At 42.9% G+C, this 20,315-nt stretch overlaps 1 protein-coding gene across 2 annotated transcripts in view; it reads right to left on the reverse strand.

Annotated features, from left to right (window-relative positions):
• Window positions 1-20,315, reverse strand: part of KIAA1549L (KIAA1549 like) — a 210,698-nt gene that overhangs the window by 102,577 nt on the left and 87,806 nt on the right. Inside the window, exons 2-3 of one of the 2 annotated variants that reach the window (XM_075129443.1) lie at window positions 3,694-4,020; window positions 151-735 (exon numbers count right to left, since the gene is read on the reverse strand). In XM_075129443.1, coding sequence (XP_074985544.1) covers window positions 151-735; window positions 3,694-4,020 — 912 coding nt within the window. Of the gene's footprint in view, window positions 1-150; window positions 4,021-20,315 lie in introns of both variants that reach the window. The other variant, XM_075129442.1, reaches the window with a different exon arrangement.

Genomic DNA, 20,315 nt, shown 5'->3' on the forward strand with positions numbered 1-20,315 from the left:
CATTGTATCTAATCCCCACATTAATCATTATAGCTCTTAAGTTATTTAGTAAACTAACCAGTATTTAAACAACTTTTCTATTTATGATGAACTATACTTCATACAAAACGGATGTATTTCTAATCAAACAAGCTGAATATAGATCCATACCTGATTTAACCATAAGGTTACTGGATAGCTGGCATTCCGGGGGGGGAACTGTTGTCACATTAGCAAAAGTTGCAATTGCAGTTGTAGGAGCAGCAGAATTGTTTTCCACTGGAGCAGGGGGGAGCCTAGTTGTTTTCGCTGATGCTGTAATAGATGTCAAAGCTGCTGTAATTGTCAGTGGATATGCAGTTGATGTTTTGGTGATTTCTGAGCTTGTAAATTTCTTGGTGTCAGGTACTGTGGTTTCTATCTGTCTTTGTGTGTGTGTTGTGGATGTCAGTGTGGAAGCTGTGACTGTGCTAACATTATTGGTTAGAAACATAACGGTGTGGGGGCGTGATGTAGGTGTGTGTCTTGGTGCAAACGGAAAGTTTGTATGTGTTTCTACTGTTGATGTCATTTTTGAGGCACTGTTATTTTTTGCTAGTGTTGATATCAATGTGCTTAATGCTGTCACAGACAGCAAGGGTGCATTTTCACTGCCTAGAGAAAACAAGGATGAAGTTGGCGCAGATTTTCCTGTTACTGATTTTGCTTCTGAAGTTGCTACTGTAGGTATTGCACCTGCCGACACTGAAGGTAGCACTGTAATGACAGAATGGGTAAAGTTGGTTGTTGGCAAAAAAGCAGAGGTTATATGTGTTGGTGATGCATGGACAGAAGTTATGATGACTGACTGTAAAGCATTGGTGGTATGTGTTTGCGATGGGGTGCCATTGGTAGCTTCATTAGGTACAGCAACTGTAATTAGAATATCACCTGTACCATTTGCATACCACCTTTCTGTACTAAACGTAGCTTGTTTTTGAATAACACTAGTCAAGTGACTCGGTGGTTCTGAAACAGAGCTGTTTGTAAAGTCTGTCAAATTTCCAGAAGACAAGTATTTTTCTGGAGTTAGAATAGATATCAGTGTTGAGCTTGAAGATTGTTTGGCTATTGGAAAGGAAGAAATTGTTGGTTGTGTACCACTGATAGAACTAATTTCATTATTAGCTGAGACAATCAAATTGTCAGTGAATTGAGAAGCCAGTGGTAGCTCAGATGGTGTTGTGTATAAGGCTTTTGTTGATGAAGAGATATTGTCACCATGGATTGTCTGAGATTTCAGAGTGCTATAAGCAGTACTTGTATCATCAGTTGCAAAATCCTTCACTGTAGGCAAATACAGATGGGGGGATACTTCAAAGTTTGCAGTGAAGTTAGTGTCCCTGAGAGTGAAGAATTCAGTAACATTTTGAGTTGTGTCAGTATCTTTTTTTGACTGGGCTGCAGGTAGTGCTGTAGTGGTAGCCTGGGGCGAATACTGAACACTAGACCTTTCCAGGGCAGATGAACGTATGTTAAATTGTGTGAAATTAGGAGACTTAATTTCAGTCAAAGGTGAAGTTGAAACATTTTGATTAGATTTTGCAGATGTAGACGTTTCTAAAGTTACAGAGATAGAAGCAGTTTGTTTGTTTGTAACATCATTTATTTGCTGTTGCAGACCTGAAATTGTTGAATATGGGGCGTGATACCCAGTTTCTAATGAAGAAGTGCTTGGAGAAACTTCCATTATTGGAATGTTGGTTGTTTCTTTTACTGACAGAACACTAACACCAGCTGAAGTAAGCACGGCTGTAGTAGTCCATTCAGAAGCTGAAGCACTGATTATAGGTATAGGTATCTTTGTGGTATCTAAACTGCTTTCAGAGGCAGCATTTGAAATATTAGAGAAAGCTGACGCTGGGCTGTGTGGAGCTTCTGTTGCTGGAACAAATGATGGCAATGCATATAATTCTGAAGGCACAATAGTGGTCCATGGTTTTGTATCATCTGTGGTTGAAACTTCATCAGTGGTAAGATCAGGTTTATTTAAAGCTTGTAGAGGGGCATATTCTATATGTGGAGTGACAATGGTGAATGTTTCTGTATCTGTTTCTTCATTTTCTGTTAAGTCTACAGCTGGACTTTCTCCATTAATAGCTGAAAGCTGTGAAGTTGTAGAATTATGAATAGCAGGTGTATCTTTAATAGTGAGCACAGATTTTGAAAGGCCTGTATTGGGAGTGGGTAATGATACTGCAGATGTAGTAACAGAACTGATGACTTCTGTTTTCAAAATACTTTCAGGCAGCACTGTTCCTGTTGTGCGCTTGCTGGGTCGAGTTTCTGGAGAAACTCTGGAACGCTGAGATCCGTAAAAAAGGACATTGTTAGAATCTATGTTGGTGTATACTTTGGCTGTACTACCTGTTTCGAAAGACTGATGGGGTGCCTCTCTAACTAAAGAGCCATCAGAAGGTTGCAAAGTATGTTCAAAATCACTTGATAATACCACTGTATTGGCCTCAAAACCTGTATCAGTCACCTCTTTTCCAACAGCTTGACTGATTGACACTGCTGAGCGAAAGGACGAAATATTTATTAGAGGGAACACAGAAGTGTTCTCATAGGCTGGTGTTGAGTTTGTTGCATTGTTAGTATGTGCTATAATATTAAAGGTATGATTTGTCACAGTTATTAAGGAAGATTCTTTATCTGTTGAATAAGGGAGTGTGTTTTTTCTGAAAAGAAAGTCTGATATACTTGTAGGTGCTGGCGGTGGAACTACTGCGTTGCTGGTGCTTATTGCATCTGGAATAAATTTTCTTGGCACAGTAAAGGAAGACCTATTTTCTGTTGAATGGGAGAGTCCCACTGGATTATTAGAAGCTGGTGATAAAAATATTGTCTTGGTAGAACCCGACATGGCATTAGTTGATGTGGAAGACTGATGACTCATCACTTTTGGTAATGCAGATATAGTGCCCACGGTATGAAAGAATGAAGTACTAACCATTGGAATCTCTGATTTACTATTAAAAGCTGGTGACGATGCATCTGGGCTGAGGTCATTCTCTCTGTCAGTCACCACTGCCTTGAATGGCAGATTGGTGGGTATTGCTCCAGAAGAAGACACGTTATCTGTTGAGTGAGACAATGAAGTTCTTTCAGTAGGAAACCATGACACAGTTTCAGAAGCTATTGGTAGGAAAGACTGAGAGGAAATTACTGACAGAGAAGTTGGAGAGTGTGCAGAAAGTAGGGAGGTACTTTCTGAGGGTGACACTCTTCCCATTGTCTTTGTGGAATGTATCATTGTTGATCCAAAGCTATTAAGTGATGTGGTACCCGTGACCTCTTTGGGACCCCTTCTGGATAATGTGTGATTCAATGTACTGGAATTTACAGCAGTGACTGTGCTTGGTGGATTATCTCTGCTTGCACTAAAATGAGAGTCAGTTGAATCTATGTGGAAGGAACTTTCAGTATCTGTGGATAAAGGCACTTTGGTGGGTAGTACAGTCAACTTAGAAAAGATAATGGTATGAGGTGATTGTATTACCAATGAAGAAAATGATGGTGATGGAACAGTTGCAAGAATGTCTGATCCTGATGTGGTTTCTTTTGAAATGGAGGGTGTTTCTAATGATGTTAGCTGAGATGGTACAGCAGTACTTGAATGTGTCATTGATGGTTTTGTGGACAATGTGGCAAACATACTGATTTGAGGCAAACCTGATACAACAGCTGTTTCATTTACATCTTGAGAGGATGACCTCACTGGTGATTCAGCTGAAACCTCGGAAGGCTCCTGGGATGCACTATTTCCGCTGCCTTGGTAAAGAGTGGGCGAAAAATTAGTTTGATCCATAGTTCTGGCGCCAGTCAGTGTTGTTTTTATTTTCTGAAGCAAGTTTGCATTCTCCAATGTCTGTCTCATTGACATGTCAGCCACTGAGGAAGACTTAATTTCTGTTGAAGGCCATGTTGGTGAAAATATAGATCTCCAGTGAGCAGGAGACTCTGTAGAAGGGGCAACATTTATTTGGTGTTGTTTGGTACCTGTAAAAAATAATTAAAATGAATATTTTGCAAAAAATGTGTTATCTTGATACACTACACCAGTGAATCTGAACAGAAAATGTTTAATCCTAGGTAAATGACTTATTTCTCTGTGTTGGAAGGACATAATGAATGAACCATCAGAGAAAGTTAAAAAATATGAACATGAGAAGTGCAATGTGAGTAAAACATAACTCTCTAATTGTTTCATTATACAGAAAAATTAAAGATAACGCCAAGCTTTACTCACAGTGATAATACAAAATAATTACTAATATTGCTCATAAATTAGGATGGCTTAACTTAATAGGAAGATAAGTTGTTGCACCCGAGACAACTTCTGATGTTATCATCTTCATACTGTGTCAAAATATTATATGCAATGTAGTTGTAACCGTGTTGGTCCCAGAATATTAGATACACAAGGTGGGTGAGATAATATCTTTTAATGGACTGGCTTCTGCTGGTGAGAGAGAAGCTCAAATGCTGGTCCAAATAAAAGATATTACCTCAACCACCTTGCCGCTCAAAATATTAGGGATTAGAAGCAGCTATACAGAGGGAATGGATTCTGACAACCAAACATCACTGACTTAGCATAGTGTACACTATGGGAATAGAGTCAAAATTGGTTGGGTTCCTCTATGAAGCATCTGTACGTGGTCATCTTGCCAGCTGTAATAACGTGTGTAATTATAGGCAGAAAGGCAAGAAAATATAACAGGAATGAAATTGATTAGGGGGGGATTAAAAACAAATGAGGAAATTAAACTCCTTATTTGATATGTGCAGATGTATAAAACATCTCCAGCACCAATTTATTTAGCATTCTACACCTTATTGTTCCTAAGCGTTGTTTTCTTAAAATGATTACACAGTACGCTTAAAAATCACAATTCAGAAAACCTTACATTCTTTTTATTTTAATTATGACTCAATCAAGATTAAAATTAACATTTTGTTGTTGTTTTTCAGGAGATAATCAATCAACTAAAGCTTATCATTGTCCTCTTCCATTTCACTGTGAGCCAGATTGTGGCCCAGCCTATGTACCCAGTCCATAAGAGGAAGCAGACCCCTCCCCTGTAATGGGCGTGGGTAATTATACTACAGATGTAACAAAACTGATGCTTTCCCTGCACATACATACACATTGCTATGCGACTTCAACCAATGTTGGAGTAGATGCTACAGACCTCCTAATCCCCCTTGAAACCACTTATAAACTTGAAGTGATAGCTTGTAATTTTAACAGTTTTCAATACTTTGCACCACTCAGTCAAGTGGGTAGGAAGTAGGCAGGGCATTGGCTCAGCCTCCCAATAAGCCTGTCAGTGCAGCTGAGCCAGCCCGGGAAGAGGTAACCTACTACCAGTAGGGGCCAGTGCAGATCATGACTCCACTGGAATAAGCAAGGAACATGGAAGATATCATGCCAGTCTGAGGCCACTTACTGGGGATTGATGCTGCTGCGATTGATGCAGTGAGGGTCAATTTAGCAGGTCTAGCGAAGACCCACTAAATCGACCTCAGAGTGCTCTCTGGTCAATTCCAATACTCCACCAGAAGAAGAGTAAGGTAAGTCAACAGGAGAGCATCTCCCGTCAACACAGCACGGTGCAGACACTGCAGTAAGTTGACCTAAGCTACATCGACTCCAACTATGTTATTCACGTAACTGGAGTAGCATAACATAGGTCGATTTTCCCCTGTAGTGTAGACAAGGCCTTAGGCTCAATTCCTTCTCTGTGCAGCATCTGTGCTGCAGATTGTCCTGTACACATACACACAGGTCAGAATAGATGATCAAAGTGGTTCCTACTGGTCTTAAATCTGTGATTCTATTACTCTAGTCCTGTATTTGGGCTCCAACCCACCATATACACAGATTTTCCATTCAAAACACTTTAACTACAAATACGCACAAGTGGCTGACCAAGTACCGCAGAGTGAAAGGTAGTTCAGATTAGTTTATTACTAACTCAATATTATTGTTTGCCATATAGCAAACATCTTAATGTGAAAATTAAATGCAGAGTCCAAACTATTTTGAAACCAGTATTTTCATTTAGCATTAACACACTGTAGTTAAGCTAATATCAAGTCCAACTAGCATTTTCACATTACAGGGATTAAAGACCTTTCCTCTTACTATGCTGTTTAAGAATTGTATTGGATCATGATGAGAAATGGCTTTGTTGCAACATATGCTGAGAATAAAGCATCCAGATACAAATTATTTTAGGGAAGGAGCATACTTAATTGGAATGAAAGAAAGAGGAGAATATTATGCACCAAAATGAAATCCTCAGATATTTCCTAAATATAGGCAGAAAAATATTATATAGGGGGAAATTAGTTTAAATTATTGTACTTACAATGGGCTAGATTGTGCTCTTCAGTACAGTCCTGTATCGGAGGTATTACATAAACCACACAACCTCCCAGGGGGAGCCCTGAGAAGCAATGTGACTCACACAACCCTATGTCTACAATACAGATGTTACACCCATTGTTCTCCCCTCAATTGATTGAAAAATACCTTGCATCCACACACAAAAGGGCTTCCACCAACAATGGATTGATGGAGAAGCAACAATCACAAGTCACAAGACTGAAATGCCTGCAAGCTGCATGGAAACTTTTAAAAAACACCATAATAGAGGCTCAAATTAAATGTATATCCCAAATTAAAGAGACTAATAAGAGGACTAAGAAATTGGCACCATGCCTAAACAACAGAGTAAAAGAAGTGGTTAGAGGCAAAAAGACATCCTTAAAAAAAAAAAAAAAAAAAAAAAGCATGAACTCTGGCAAGTCAAGTGTAGGAGTACAATTAGGCAGGCCAAAAAAAAAAAAATTTGAAGAGCAAATACCAAAAGACTCAAAAACTAACAGAAAAAATATTTTAAGTATATCAGAAGAAGGAAGCCTGCCAAACAATCACTGTGGCTCCTGGATGATTGAGGTGCTAAAGGAGCACTCAAGGAAGACAAGGCCGTTTCAGAGAAGCTAAGGGCTTGTCTATACTGGCACTTCACAGCGATGCAACTTTCTTGCTCAGGGGTGTGAACCCCGCCCCAAGTGCTGCAAGTTTCAGCGCTGTAAAGTGCCAGCATAGACAGTGCACCAGGGCTGGTAGCTACGCCCCTTGTGGAGGTGGCTTTTGTAGAGCAGTGGGAGAGCTCCCTCATCAAAAGCTCTTAAGCAAAATAAGCAATCATGAGATAAGAGAGAAGGTCCTTTCTTGGATCAGTAACTGGTTAAAAGTCAGGAAACAAAGGGTAGGAATAAATGGTCAGTTTTCGTAGTGGGGAGAGGTAAGTAGAGGTGTCCCCAGAGATTTGTACTGGGACCAGTGCTGCTCAACATATTCATAAATGATCTGGAAAAAGAGGTAAATAGTGAGATGGCAAATGAGGATACAAAATTACACAAGATAGTTAGGGCCAAAGCAGACTGCGAAGAGTTTCAAGGGGATCTCACAAGACTAGGTCACTGGGCAACAAAATGACAGCTGAAATTCAACGTTCATAAATGCAAAGTAGTGCATATTGGAAAACATAATTCCAACTGTACATGCAAAATGATGGGGTCTAAATTAGCTGTTACCACTCAAGAAAGAGGTCTTGGAGTCACTGTGGACAGTTCTCTGAAAACATCCACTCAATGCACAACAGTAGTCAAAAAAGTGAACAGAATGTTAGGAATCATCAGGAAAGGAATAGATAATAAGACAGAAATATATCATATTGCCTTTATATAAATCCATGGTACACCCATACCTTTACTACTATGTGCAGTTCTGGTTGTCCCATCTCAAAAAAATATATTAGAAATGGAAAAAGTACAGAGAAGGGCAACAAACATGATTAAGGGTTTGGAACAACATCCATATGAGGAGAAATTAAAAAGACTGGGACTATTCAGCTTGGAAAAGAGGCAACTAAGGGGGGAGATATATGATAGAGGTCTATAAAATTATGGTGCGGAGAAAGTGAATAAGGAAGTGTTATTTACCCCTTCACAACACAAGAACTAGGGTTGCCCAATGAAATTAATAGGCAGCAGGTTTAACACAAACATTAGGAAGTACTTCTTCACACAATGCACAGTCAACCTGTAGAACTCATGCCACCCTTAGCCATGCAATACAACCAAGTAAATCAAATCAATTCAGGGCTCTAATGCCTAATGCTCTAAGACCCCCCCAAACAAAAAAAAACAGGGGAAAAACACTTGCACATTTACAATAGTTAGGGCAGGGGTTTCACCTGGTTCTGAAGCACTAATTATAAGTCAATAGCAAAGTACATGGTTCTGTACAATACATCCCTACAAAATTAGCATCTGGATTAGTTTAGCACCAACAAAGTGAAGTTTCATTTATATAGGATTGCTATTGTATGAAGAAAACACAAAATTAATTGCCAAATGTTAATCATAGAACTAGGAACTGAAGGGAATTGCTACACAAACCACTGAGGTCCTACATAAGTAACATACATTTACATCAAATTTTTGCAATCTACCACTTCTACTCTTACACATGATTACCCAGCCACATTTATTAGCATTCGGTAATATTCTTTGACTAGATCATTAGAATAAGGAAGAAACTTGAAGGACTGAGCTGTCTAGTTTTCAGGATTAGCTTCTAGTAATTCCTATGATAAACAGGATTATTTAGTTAATAACACCATTCACAGCACCAAGAAGGTATCCAGGACTGAACTCTGGGCCAAAAATCATAATCAGACTTTCCGCATTAACCAATAAGGTCCAGGAGCCTTGCACCTATGATGGAGTGATTTTAGCAGTGTCATTTCTGAGACAGAGGCAAGTAGATGGGGCAGCATTAGTAGCAAGAGGAGCTAGGCAAACAGAGGAATCGTGATCAGCTAGAATATGGCTATGCCAGCCAACCTCGGGGTGGAACTACCTCTGGATGCTAACCACACCCAGTGAATGAGATGCTATTTTATAGGGGAAAGAATGGAGTGGTGGGCTGGAAATGACGTTGCAGAGCCAGCTCAGGAGTATCAGCCTGCATGAAAAGGCTTGCAGCACAATAGGTACTGTCAAGGCCAGGTTGTGGGAAACCAGATCTAGTGGTCAGACCACACTAAGGAGTTGAGAGTCAGCTGGGTCAGGATACCAAGAGATCTGAAGCAGGAGACAAACTGGAGATCAGAACCACAAGCTGATAACCAGAGTCAGGCGGAGTCAGGATACCAGGGGGTCAGAGGCAAAAGACAAACTAGAGCTCAGAATCACAAGTCAGAGTGCAGGAGCCAATCTGGGACAGGATGCTGGGAAGTCAAGCTGGGGGAGCAGGAGTAGGAGCAGGAAGTACAACACTGTCCAGAGCAGGGTGGATCACAGTTCTTTGGACAGCTTCCTGTTCCCTTTGCTGGCTTAAGTACAGGCAGAAGGCCTATTGGCTGCCCTGGGACTCCCTCAATAGGATATCAGGGATGGAGCCTCAAACTGGGGCTGGGTTCATGGATCCTGGGTCAGCGGTTGTCAGCAGGCTGCCAACTGGAGGATTGAAGTGTGGTTGTTTCTGTGGACTGAGGTCCAAGGCCCGTGTTTCATGACAAGTACACTGCAACACTTTGGTCTCTATGCTGCTGTTCCTGTTGTTTGTGGCTCAACGAGTTACATGTCTTGAACATTACTAGCCACTGTGACAAAGTTCCTGCTCTACCTTGGTGGGTCTTGTGCTTATTGGCGGATTTGCTCGCCTTGGAGCCCTCAGCTTGGCCGTTTTTCTGAACCCACAGTCCAGGTCGACTCCTCCTGTGCCTGACCAGGAGTTGGGAGGATTTGGGGGGAACCCGGGCCTGCCCTCTACTCTGGGTTCCAGCCCAGGGCCCTGTGGAATGCAGCTGTCTAGAGTGCCTCCTGGAACAGCTCCATGACAGCTACAACTCCCTGGGCTACTTCCCCATGGCCTCCTCCCAACACCTTCTTTATCCTCACCATAGGACCTTCCTCCTGGTGTCTGATAATGCTTGTACACCTCAGTCCTCCAACAGTCCGCGTTCTCACTCTCAGCTCCTAGTGCCTCTTGCTCCCAGCTCCTCACATGCACACCACAAACTGAAGTGAGCTCCTTTTTAAAACCCAGGTGCCCTGATTAGCCTGCCTTAATTGATTCTAGCAGCTTCTTGATTGGCTGCAGGTGTTCTAATCAGCCTGTCTTAATTGTCTCCAGAAGGTTCCTGATTGTTCTGGAACCTTCCCTGTTACCTTACTCAGGGAAAAGGAACCTACTTAGCCTGGGGCTAATATATCTGCCTTCTATTACTCTCCTGTACCCATCTGGCCCGACCCTGTCACACAACCAAAACAGTTGCAGTGGCTGTGTGACGTACAGAGTGTGTTCTTTAATGGTGTATCCTGTACAATACAGAAACTGTTGTCTGACATTAGAACATTTAGGAGACCTTAAAAAGCAACTATGGGGTGCCTTCTTTCCAAACCTTTAGCTCCAGTTCAGCAAACCACTTAAGCATGTAATTAACTTGAAGTCCCATTGACTTCAATGGAATTTTAGCATGCACTTTGCTGAATAAGGATAGACTCAAACACATGCTTAAAATTAAGCACGTGTTTAAGTGCTTTGCTGAATCAGGGCTTTAGCCAGTCTGTGGTTTAAAATTGCTTTAAATGACCTCAAAATTCATCATTGCCCAGTCTGTTACACCACTAACAAATTGTACTAACTGACTATTGGTACACATACTGTAACAGAACCCAGAGCCAAAGCCTTCTGCATGGTTTACATTATACAAGACTCACCTACTGCTTTCTGAAGTGAGTCCTAGAGGGAAACATGGAGAGAGATTTATTTTTTTTCTGCAGGCTTTGCTTTCTAGAACATCAGAATACATCAACATCAATCCACGTATGATCTGTAACATTCTCTCTCTCGTCCTCTGTTCCTTCACACTTGAAGGTCATCATTCTCATCAGCAGCATACAAGAGATACTGTAGACTCAAGATAGTGTCAAACTGACATTATCACAGTTTGACACATAGAGGAAAGCATGGCATAACTTAGAGTAGCAAAAAACAAATAAGAATGTCATCTGCTATGGAGTCATCTGCTGTTTCTCTTCCACAACTCACAGCTACCCAGCTCCAGTCCTTTTCTCCTCACTTTAAAGTAAAGTATTTTTCTATGCCAGCTGATAATTTTTCTTTTACATCCTTTGGTGAACAAAATCCCCCAGGCATCCACACTCATTCTGTGAGGTTTACAGAACTACTTACCAGGTGTTCTTTAGGCAGATTCAAAAGACTGTCACATTACTGCTGTGAAATTTCTTATGATTCCATCTGGCTACCAGTGCATTTCTAGAAACGTCTCCCACTCTCACATAACTTGCCATCTTCCATTAGCAAGCAGCTGGGGTACTCGGAAAGTGAGAGAATCCTCCCATTATGTGAAGTTTAATCTCAAATTCATGTACATTTGGGCAATCCCTTTCCTAGTTGAGAATGGATGGATTAACATAAGCACCTACCGTTCTGAGATCAAATAATAAGAAAGATATAAAATGTGTATGTGAGTGGTGGGCAGAACATACCAAAATGGGACACAAAGAAACAGCTGCAGAGATGAGGAAGGAGAAGCAAAGAAGCAAAAATGAGGGGAGACCAACAAATAAAAATGCATACAGGTTGCAGCAACACTTCCTTTGGAGGCCCCTGCCGTATGTTTAGTAGCAATTGGAGAGGAGAGGACCAAATCCCATCTTTGTCTATAACATAACTACACCTATAACTGGCCTTGGGGGAACCTGGAATACTGGTTATCACTGCAGATATAGAAGGAGCATAAATGACTATACTTCTTGAAGTATAGTCCGACACATATATCAAAGCTGTGTGAAAAGTTTGGAAGACTTGTGTGTAAGGGGACAGAGTTATGGAAGGCTAAAAAAGCATGCAGGAAAAGCTTGAACCTAATACTCAGGAGATCAGTGCACACATTTGGAGACAGAGCACTGCGAAAGAAAGATAAACTTAGCTGTAGTCTTTTTTAATGGAGAAGATTTGGAAAAAATAGGTGACAAGGGGACCAATAAAAATGTGGTTGCGGGAGAGCAGACAGGAAATTACTGGAGTAATTTACTGGAGTAAATTTAAATTTACTTAAATGGTTAAGATTTTGGCAGTGGGGACAGATAGGAAAGGAAGAAACAACGTGGCAGGATTTCGCAAGGGCCTAGATGTGAGGGAAATGGAGTGGAAGAGTGTCAGCAATGGCAGAGAAAGTGGGAGAGTAGAGGATTTGGAGGTGGAGCTGATAAACTCAGTTGTAGCCATGTTGAATTCAATGTGGTGAGAAGACATCCAGGCAGAGATATAAGAAGTGGGTGGAGAAGAGGGACTAGATAGAGGGTGAAAGCTCAGGAAGAGGACAGGTAAAATAGAGAGTGTAATGCAGCTGAACCCTTAGGTGGTCTTGCTCTCTCCTAGAAGGAGAGACTAGAGAAAGAGTGGAGAGGGCTAAGGAATAAATCCCTGCAGCACCACAGCAGACAAAGAGATGGGAAAAAGAGATGAAGCTATTGGAACAAATATTCAAAGATTGGCGAAAAAGCAAACAGGAGAACCAAGAAAAAATAGCATCTCAGAAGCTCAGGGAAGACATTTTGAATAGCAGTGAATATTCAACACTATCAAAGAGAAGCAGAGATATAAAAATTATTAATTAAGGGCAGAATGTATTTAGTAGCAGGGTGAGAGCAGGCATAATGACTATCAACATGCATTTGATATTAAAATGCAGATAAATAACAGCCAGAAAAGTATAAGTACATGGTGAGGTTTAAGCAAGATCCTAACGAGGCAAAGGCATTGAGTTGTAGCATGAACACACAAGTTGTGGTGTGCTGCCTACTGGAACATTAAATCTTTAACTGGCTATCTCAGGAAGCAAGGAGACCAGAACCAAGACACATGAAGGAACAGACATGGCCTGACAGGACATGCATGCATGAGTTGCAGTGGTAGCAACTGGAGACAGCTTTAGTAAATCCACTGAAACTAAAATTCCTTCCACATTTACAACTTCTGTTTCAGATTAACAGCTTCTGAAAATGCAGATTAGCACAACTAATTACAGTGGTAAAGTGTCTGCCCAGGAGAGAATGTGACCTTTACAATCCACCAGCAACTCTAGCACTTGGCAAAAGCAGCTAAAGAGCAAATTGAACTGAATATGAAATTAAAAACTCTGTCTTGAGAACTCTGTACTCACTTAAATTACACACCCAGCCATAGTTTGTACATTTCATTAGTTATTTATCCTATTTAGGATGACCTTTTGTTCTACCATACTTCAGGCTATTGACTTACTGCCTTCTTCTTAGGGCTAAAACCCATTTAGCAGTGAACTCATTAAAACAACCATTATTGATTAATAAACTTTTTCATTTCGGGTAACAGGAAATATTTCAAAATGTGCCAAGGCAGGAAAGAGAGAAAGCAATCAATTTCAGAGGAAGTTATGCCTTTTCACCTATACAAACAAACGCAGGGCTCAATCATGAGCCCTCCTGTGACCTGCATAGAGAAGTAAGAGCTCATAAGGAGCCTCCTTACCTTAGGTCCCCACCCAGTTCATGAGTGGCCACTCTCTCTTCTGCACAGGTGGTTTGGCAGGGTTGGGAAGTGTGTGAAGCTTTGACTCTGCCCCCTACTGCACCAGTTCCTATACCACAGCTGATGCAGACAGGACAGTAACCTGGGTCATCAAAAAGGATGTTGAGATTATGTCTCCCTGGAAAAAGGGGGAAACTCCAGGACCACAGTCTGGTTCCTGCCCCGCTCCTGAGGCAGTGCATGTAAGCACTGCCCCTTATACAGACTGGATTCTGAGGTTTCAGTCCAACCCACAGTAAAGGTGACTATATTGAAAAAAGGTTACAACCAACAAAAATGCATGTGTGTCTGCCATGTCCATAAAACCTTGTATTTTTGTACAGCGTTTAGATCAAGCCACCACATATGCAAATTGCACACTTACAGAGCTGAGGTTTGAAAACTTGGCCCTATTTGCTTTATGATGTTAGAAGCCAGGGAATATGAAAAAAACTAGTTGCAGAGCACATGTTCTACACTAGATCAGGTAAGGAATGGCTTAAGTCCCTGCTCCACGCTAGAGAACCTACCTATTCAGTCTGTCAATTAGAGAGAGACTCCGTCTCCCATAAACTCATCAGAGCAGGCTTTTAAGCAAGAGGAGGAAATAGCTTGGGGTCTCTCATAAAGAACATTTTCTCTTTTCTTCCAGCCTAGGACAGAACTGAGCCTGGAGACTCTCAGAACCAGCCAGACTGAGAGGTCGGGAGAAACTGGGGAATAGACTGCTTCATCCCTGCCAGAGTACTGCACCCCTCAGAAAAGACTGTTTGCATTTTCTATTGATTTACAATGACTGAAAGGATCCTGCCAGGCTCCTTGGCAGTAGATTCTACACAATGATCCAGTTCTGAGGATAGCCTTCTGAGGATAGTTTTACCACTCTGGAAACCAAATGGAACAGAGAGGTTCCATGCCGGGAGACTGCTGCATGAAATGGTGTTATAGTTTTTCTTTTGTGCCATTTTTTCCTTTTATTCTGTGGCTCAACACCACAGCCCCAGGATGGCCTTTTACAAGTCCCTGTAAGAAAACTACCAAATACAGTACGCAAGTTCAATATCTGACACCCCATTTTTCAAATTTAAAAAACCCCAAAACACCAATTCTTCGTTGGGTAGACATATCTATTAATAAGACAAGGAACAGCTCAGTGTTTCAGTCATTTGGAGTCTGGACTTCTTCAGGGGGTGTGATAATCCTGGAATAAACTTAAATGACTTAAACCAGATTTCCACTTTTATTGCAGAGAGTTACTTTCCAATGTATATTCAGGTCATCAAGATTTATTTATTCATCTTTACTAACTATATCTACTTGAAGCTCTAAATGCAATACAAAATATACTTAAAGTAGCTTTTAATAAAATATCAATAATACATATCAAAATAAGGCACTAAAATAAGGACTTTCGCCCACAGATCATAAAAGAAAAAGACCTCAGCTCTTCTACAATATCTTCCCAACCTAAGACAACTTCCCTAAGCAAGCATCTTCTATCCACCAATCAGCCCTTCTCTTCCCTTTCCCAAGAGAAGCCTAGGAGATCAAGTAGGTGTTCCAGCATGTCCTGAAGGTCACCATATCCCAGCTCTGGTTAACTACGGAAGGCAGTGAACTCCAAACCAAGGACTCCTCTCAGAGAATGCCAGTTCTGTCCTGTTTATACAAGGAGAGGCCTGTTTGCTTGAACGCCTCAGATGATCTCAACTGTCACGGTAACACACAAAAACAATCAGCGTCTCAGCTCTGGTCTACATTACAGGGTCTACACTACGGGGTTAGGTCAAATTTAGCCGCGTTAGGTTGATTTTAAAATGAATGTGTCTACACAACCAACCCCGTTCCATCGACCTAAAGGGCTCTTAAAATTGACTTCTGTACTTCTCCCCGGCGAGGGGAGTAGCGCTAAAATCGACCTTGCTGGGTCGAATTTGGGGTAGTGCAAACGCAATTTGACGGTATTGGCCTCCGGGAGCTATCCCAGAGTGCTCCAATGTGACTGCTCTGGACAGCACTTTGAATTCCGATGCACTAGCCAGTTCACAGGAAAAGCCCCACCAGGAAATTCTGAATTTCATTTCCTGTTTGGTCAGCGTAGTGAGCTCAGCAGCACAGGTGACCATGCAGTCCCCCCAGAATCGCAAACGAGCTTCAGCATGGACCAAAAGGGAGACACAGGATCTGATTGCTGTATGAGGAGAAGGATCTATGCAGGCAGAACTCTGATCAAAAAGAAGAAATGCTAATATATAATGCCAAAATTGTACAGGACATGGTAGAAAGAGGCTACAACAGGGACACACAGCAGTACCGTGTGAAAGTTAAGGAGCTCAGGCGAGCCTACCAAAAGATAAAGGAGGCAAACGGTCACTCTAGGTTAGAGCCCCATACATGCCGCTTCTATGATCAGGAGCATGGCATTCTGTGGGGGGGGGACACCCTACCACTACCGTACCACTGTCCATGGACACCTGCAAGGGGCAAGTCTCACGCAACAGGGAAGATGATTCTGCAGATGAGGAAGAGGAGGAGGAGGAGAATGCACAGCAGGCACGCGGTGAATCCATTCTCCCCAGCAGCCAGGACCTTTTCACCACCCTGGAGCCAATACCCTCCCAAGGTGGGATCCCTGACCCTGAAGCTGGAGAAGGCACCTCTGGTGAGTGCATATTTGTAACTACAGTACAGGGTTTAAAAGCAATAGTGTTTAATGTTTGATTTGCCCTGAAGAATTGGGATGCATTCGCAGCCAGTACAGCTACTGGAAAAGTCTGTTAACGTGTCTGCGGATGGAGTGGGAATCCTCCAGGGACATAAAATCATGGAATCATAGAATATCAGGGTTGGAAGGGACCTCAGGAAGTCATCTAGTCCAACCCCCTGCTCAAAGCAGGACCAATCCCCAACTAAATCATCCCAGCAAGGGCTTTGTCAAGCCTGACCTTAAAAACTTCTAAGGAAGGAGATTCCACCACCTCCCTAGGTAACACATTCCAGTGTTTCACCACCCTCCTAGTGAAGCTCTCCTAGAGGTACTCTGAAAGCCCTTGCAGAAGGTTTCTAGGGAGGGCTGCCTTATTTCATCCTCCACATTAGGACACTTTACCACGCCAAGCCAGTAGCAAGTCGTCTGGAATCATTGCAGGAAAAAGCATAGCATCGAATGGTCCTGGGTTTTGGTCGCATTCAAGCAACATTCGGTCTTTATCTTTCTGTGTTAGCCTCAGGAGAGTGATATCATTCATAATCACCTGGTTGAAATAGGGGAATTTTTGTAAGGGAACAGTAAAAGGACCCCATTCATGCGGGGCTGTTTGCGCTTGGCTAAAAGGGATCATTCCAGAGAATAGCCACGCGGCAGAGGGAGGGGTGAAAGGATCATCCCAGAGAATAGCCACGTGGCGGGGGCAGGGGTGAAGGGATCATCCCAGAGAATAGCCATGTGGAGGGGTGGGGGGAAATGTGTGCTGCACATCCACCCGAAAACCACAGCCCCTCCTTTTAAATGTGAAACCCAACTGGCATTGCTTGCAATGGGAAACGATGGTGCTGCAGTTTGAAATCATTCCCACATGTTATGAAGGCGGAAGAAACCAACCCCGTGTACCAAAAGGCTTACCATGGCTGCCTGGAAACCGAATTCTGTTGTCCAGCCATGTGTGATGTGTCACCATACTGGCAGGCGCTCAATATAAAAGGCAAAATGCGACCTTGTACCTAAAGCACATGTGCTGTCTACTGTGAATTGCTTGATTCACTGTGAAACAGTGTCCCTTTTGTTCTCAGAAACGTATCATCTTAAATTTTACTCTCCCTTTTTATCTTCCCCCAGGTGCAAATATTTCTATGCTCCCCCTATCATCTCCGTCCCTGAGGTTATCGCAGATTAGAAGGCGAAAAAAATGCACTTGCGATGACATGTTTTCCAAGCTCCTGTAGTCCTCCTGCACTGTAGTCCTCCTGCACTGCATGGAGGCATTCAGTGGCAGAGGCCAGGAAAGCATTAAGTGAGCATGAAGAGCAGAGGCAGGAGGCGATGCTGAGGCTAATGGGGGAGCAAATGGACATGATGAAGCGTCTCTTGGAGCTGCAGGAAAGCCAGCAAGAGCACAGACCCCCGCTGCATCCATTGCATGACCGCCTGCCCTCCTCCCCAATTTCTATATTCTCCTCACCCAGACACCCAAGAACATGGGGTGGGGGGAGGTGCCGGGTACCTAGCCACTCCACTCCAGAGGATGGCCCAAGCAACAGAAGGCTGTCATTCAAACAGTTTTGATTTGTAGTGTGACTACAATAAGCAATGTGGCCTTGGCCTTCCCTCTTCCTGCACCCCACCCCACCCGGGCTACCTTGTCAGTTTTCTCACTTTTTTTTTTAATTAATAAAGAAAGAATGCATGGCTTCAAAACAAAAGTTACTTTATTTCCTTTGCCAGCTGTGATTGAAGGGGGGGAGGATGGTTGGCTTACAGGAAATTAAAATCAACAAAGGGGGAAGGTTTGCAGCAAGAAGAAACACACACAGCTGTCACACCGTAGCCTGGCCAGTCATAAAACTGGTTTTCAAAGCCTCTCAGATGTGCAGTGTGCCTAGCTGTGCTCTTCTAATCGCCCTGCTGTCTAGCTGCTCAAAATTGGCCGCCAGGCGATTTGCCTCAATCTCCCACCCCACCATAAACGTCTCCCCCTTACTCTCACAGATATTATGGAGCACACAGCAAGCAGCAATAACAATGGGAATGTTAGTTGCACTGAGGTCTGACCTAGTCAGCAAACAGCGCCAGCGAGCTTTTAAACATCCAAAGGCACATTCTACCACCATTCTGCACTTGCTCAGCCTATAGTTGAACTGCTCCTTACTACTGTCCAAGCTGCCTGTGTAAGGCTTCATGAGCCATGGGAGCAAGGGGTAGGCTGGTTAACTATTGGCATTTCAACATTCCCAACGGTAATTTTCTGGTCTGGGAAGTAAGTCCCTTCTTGCAACTGCTCAAACAGCCCAGAGTTCCTAAAGATGCAAGTGTCATGCACCTTTCCTGGCTATCCCACATTGATGTCGGTGAAACGTCCCTTGTGATCCACCAGTGCTTGCAGCACATTGAGAAGTACCCCTTGCGGTTTACGTACTGGTTGGCAAGGTGGTCCGGTGCCACGATAGGGATATGTGTTCTGTCTATTGCCCCACCACAGTTAGGGAACCCCACTGCAGCAAAGCCAACCAGTATGACCTGCACATTTCCCAGAGTCACTACCCTTGAGAGCAGAACATCAGTGATTGCATTGGCTACTTGGATCACAGCAGTCCCCACAGTAGACTTGCCCACTCCAAATTGATTCCCGACTGACCAGTAGTGGTCAGGCGTTGCAAGCTTCCACAGGTCTATCGTCACATGCTTCTCAACTGTCAGGGCAGCTCTCATCTTGGTATTCCTGCGCTTCAGGGCAGGGGGAAGCAACTCACAAAGTTCAAGGAAAGTGGCCTTACGCATGCGAAAGTTCTGTAGCCACTGTGAATCATCTCATACCTGCAACACTATGCAGTCCCACCAGCCTGTGCTTGTTTGCTGGGCCCAGAATCAGCATTCCACTGTATCAACCAGCCCCACTGCTGCCATGATGTCCCAATTGCCAGAGCTCATGTTTTCAGGAACATCTGTGTCCACGTCCTCATCACAATCGTCCTCGTGCTGGTGTCTCTTAGCCCAGTTCTGCACAGACTCCAGGCTAATGTGTGAGGTGTTTACAATGCTCACAACAGCAGCAGTGAGCTGAGCGGGCTCCATGCTTGCCGTGGTATGGCATCTGCACGGGTAACCCAGGAAAAAAGGTGCAAAACGATTGTCTTCCGTTGCTTTCATGGAGGGAGAGAGGGAGGAAGGGAGAGAGGAAGGGACGACTGACAACATGTCCCCAAAACCACCCTCGACAATGTTTTTGCCCCATCAGGCATTGGGCGCTTAACCCAGAATTCCTATGGGCTGCGGAGACTGCAGGAACTGTGGGATCGCTACCCACAGTGCACTGCTCCATAAGTCGATGCTAGCCACAGTATTGAGGACACACTCCACCGACTTAATGCGCTTAGTGGGAACATACACAATTGACTGTATAAAATCGATTTCTAAAAATTGACTTCTATAAAATCAACCTAATTTCATCGTGTAGACATACCCTCAGATAGCTAAGACCCAAACCATAGAGTGCTCTAAAGGTCTAAATCAACACCACAGATTGACTGGAAATCAGTTGGTAACCAGTGCAGACCATGGAGCAAATGTAACGTGGTCTCTTTAAACCTGTTTTACATGGTAAGCACTGCATTCTGCACAAGCTGTAATATCTGAATGGTTTGAAGATACAATCCCCATGCAGAGCACATTGCAATGATCTAATTTTGAGCTGACAAAGGCATAGATAATGGTGTGGAGCTCTCTGCATGTGAAGGGAAGAGATACAACCTCTTTTGACACATTCCACCTATAGGAAGTGCTCCTGACAGCTTCTCCTTACTTGGGAGTCCAGCAAGATGCCCAGGCAATGAATTATGGACACAGAGGATGGAAATATCCTGTTAACCATGAGTGCCGATATAATTTCGGCTATTTTCTCCATTTGCTTAAATCCTACAA

The sequence above is a fragment of the Caretta caretta genome, chromosome 6 (genome assembly GCF_965140235.1).
Source record: "Caretta caretta isolate rCarCar2 chromosome 6, rCarCar1.hap1, whole genome shotgun sequence".
NCBI lineage: Eukaryota > Metazoa > Chordata > Testudines > Cheloniidae > Caretta > Caretta caretta.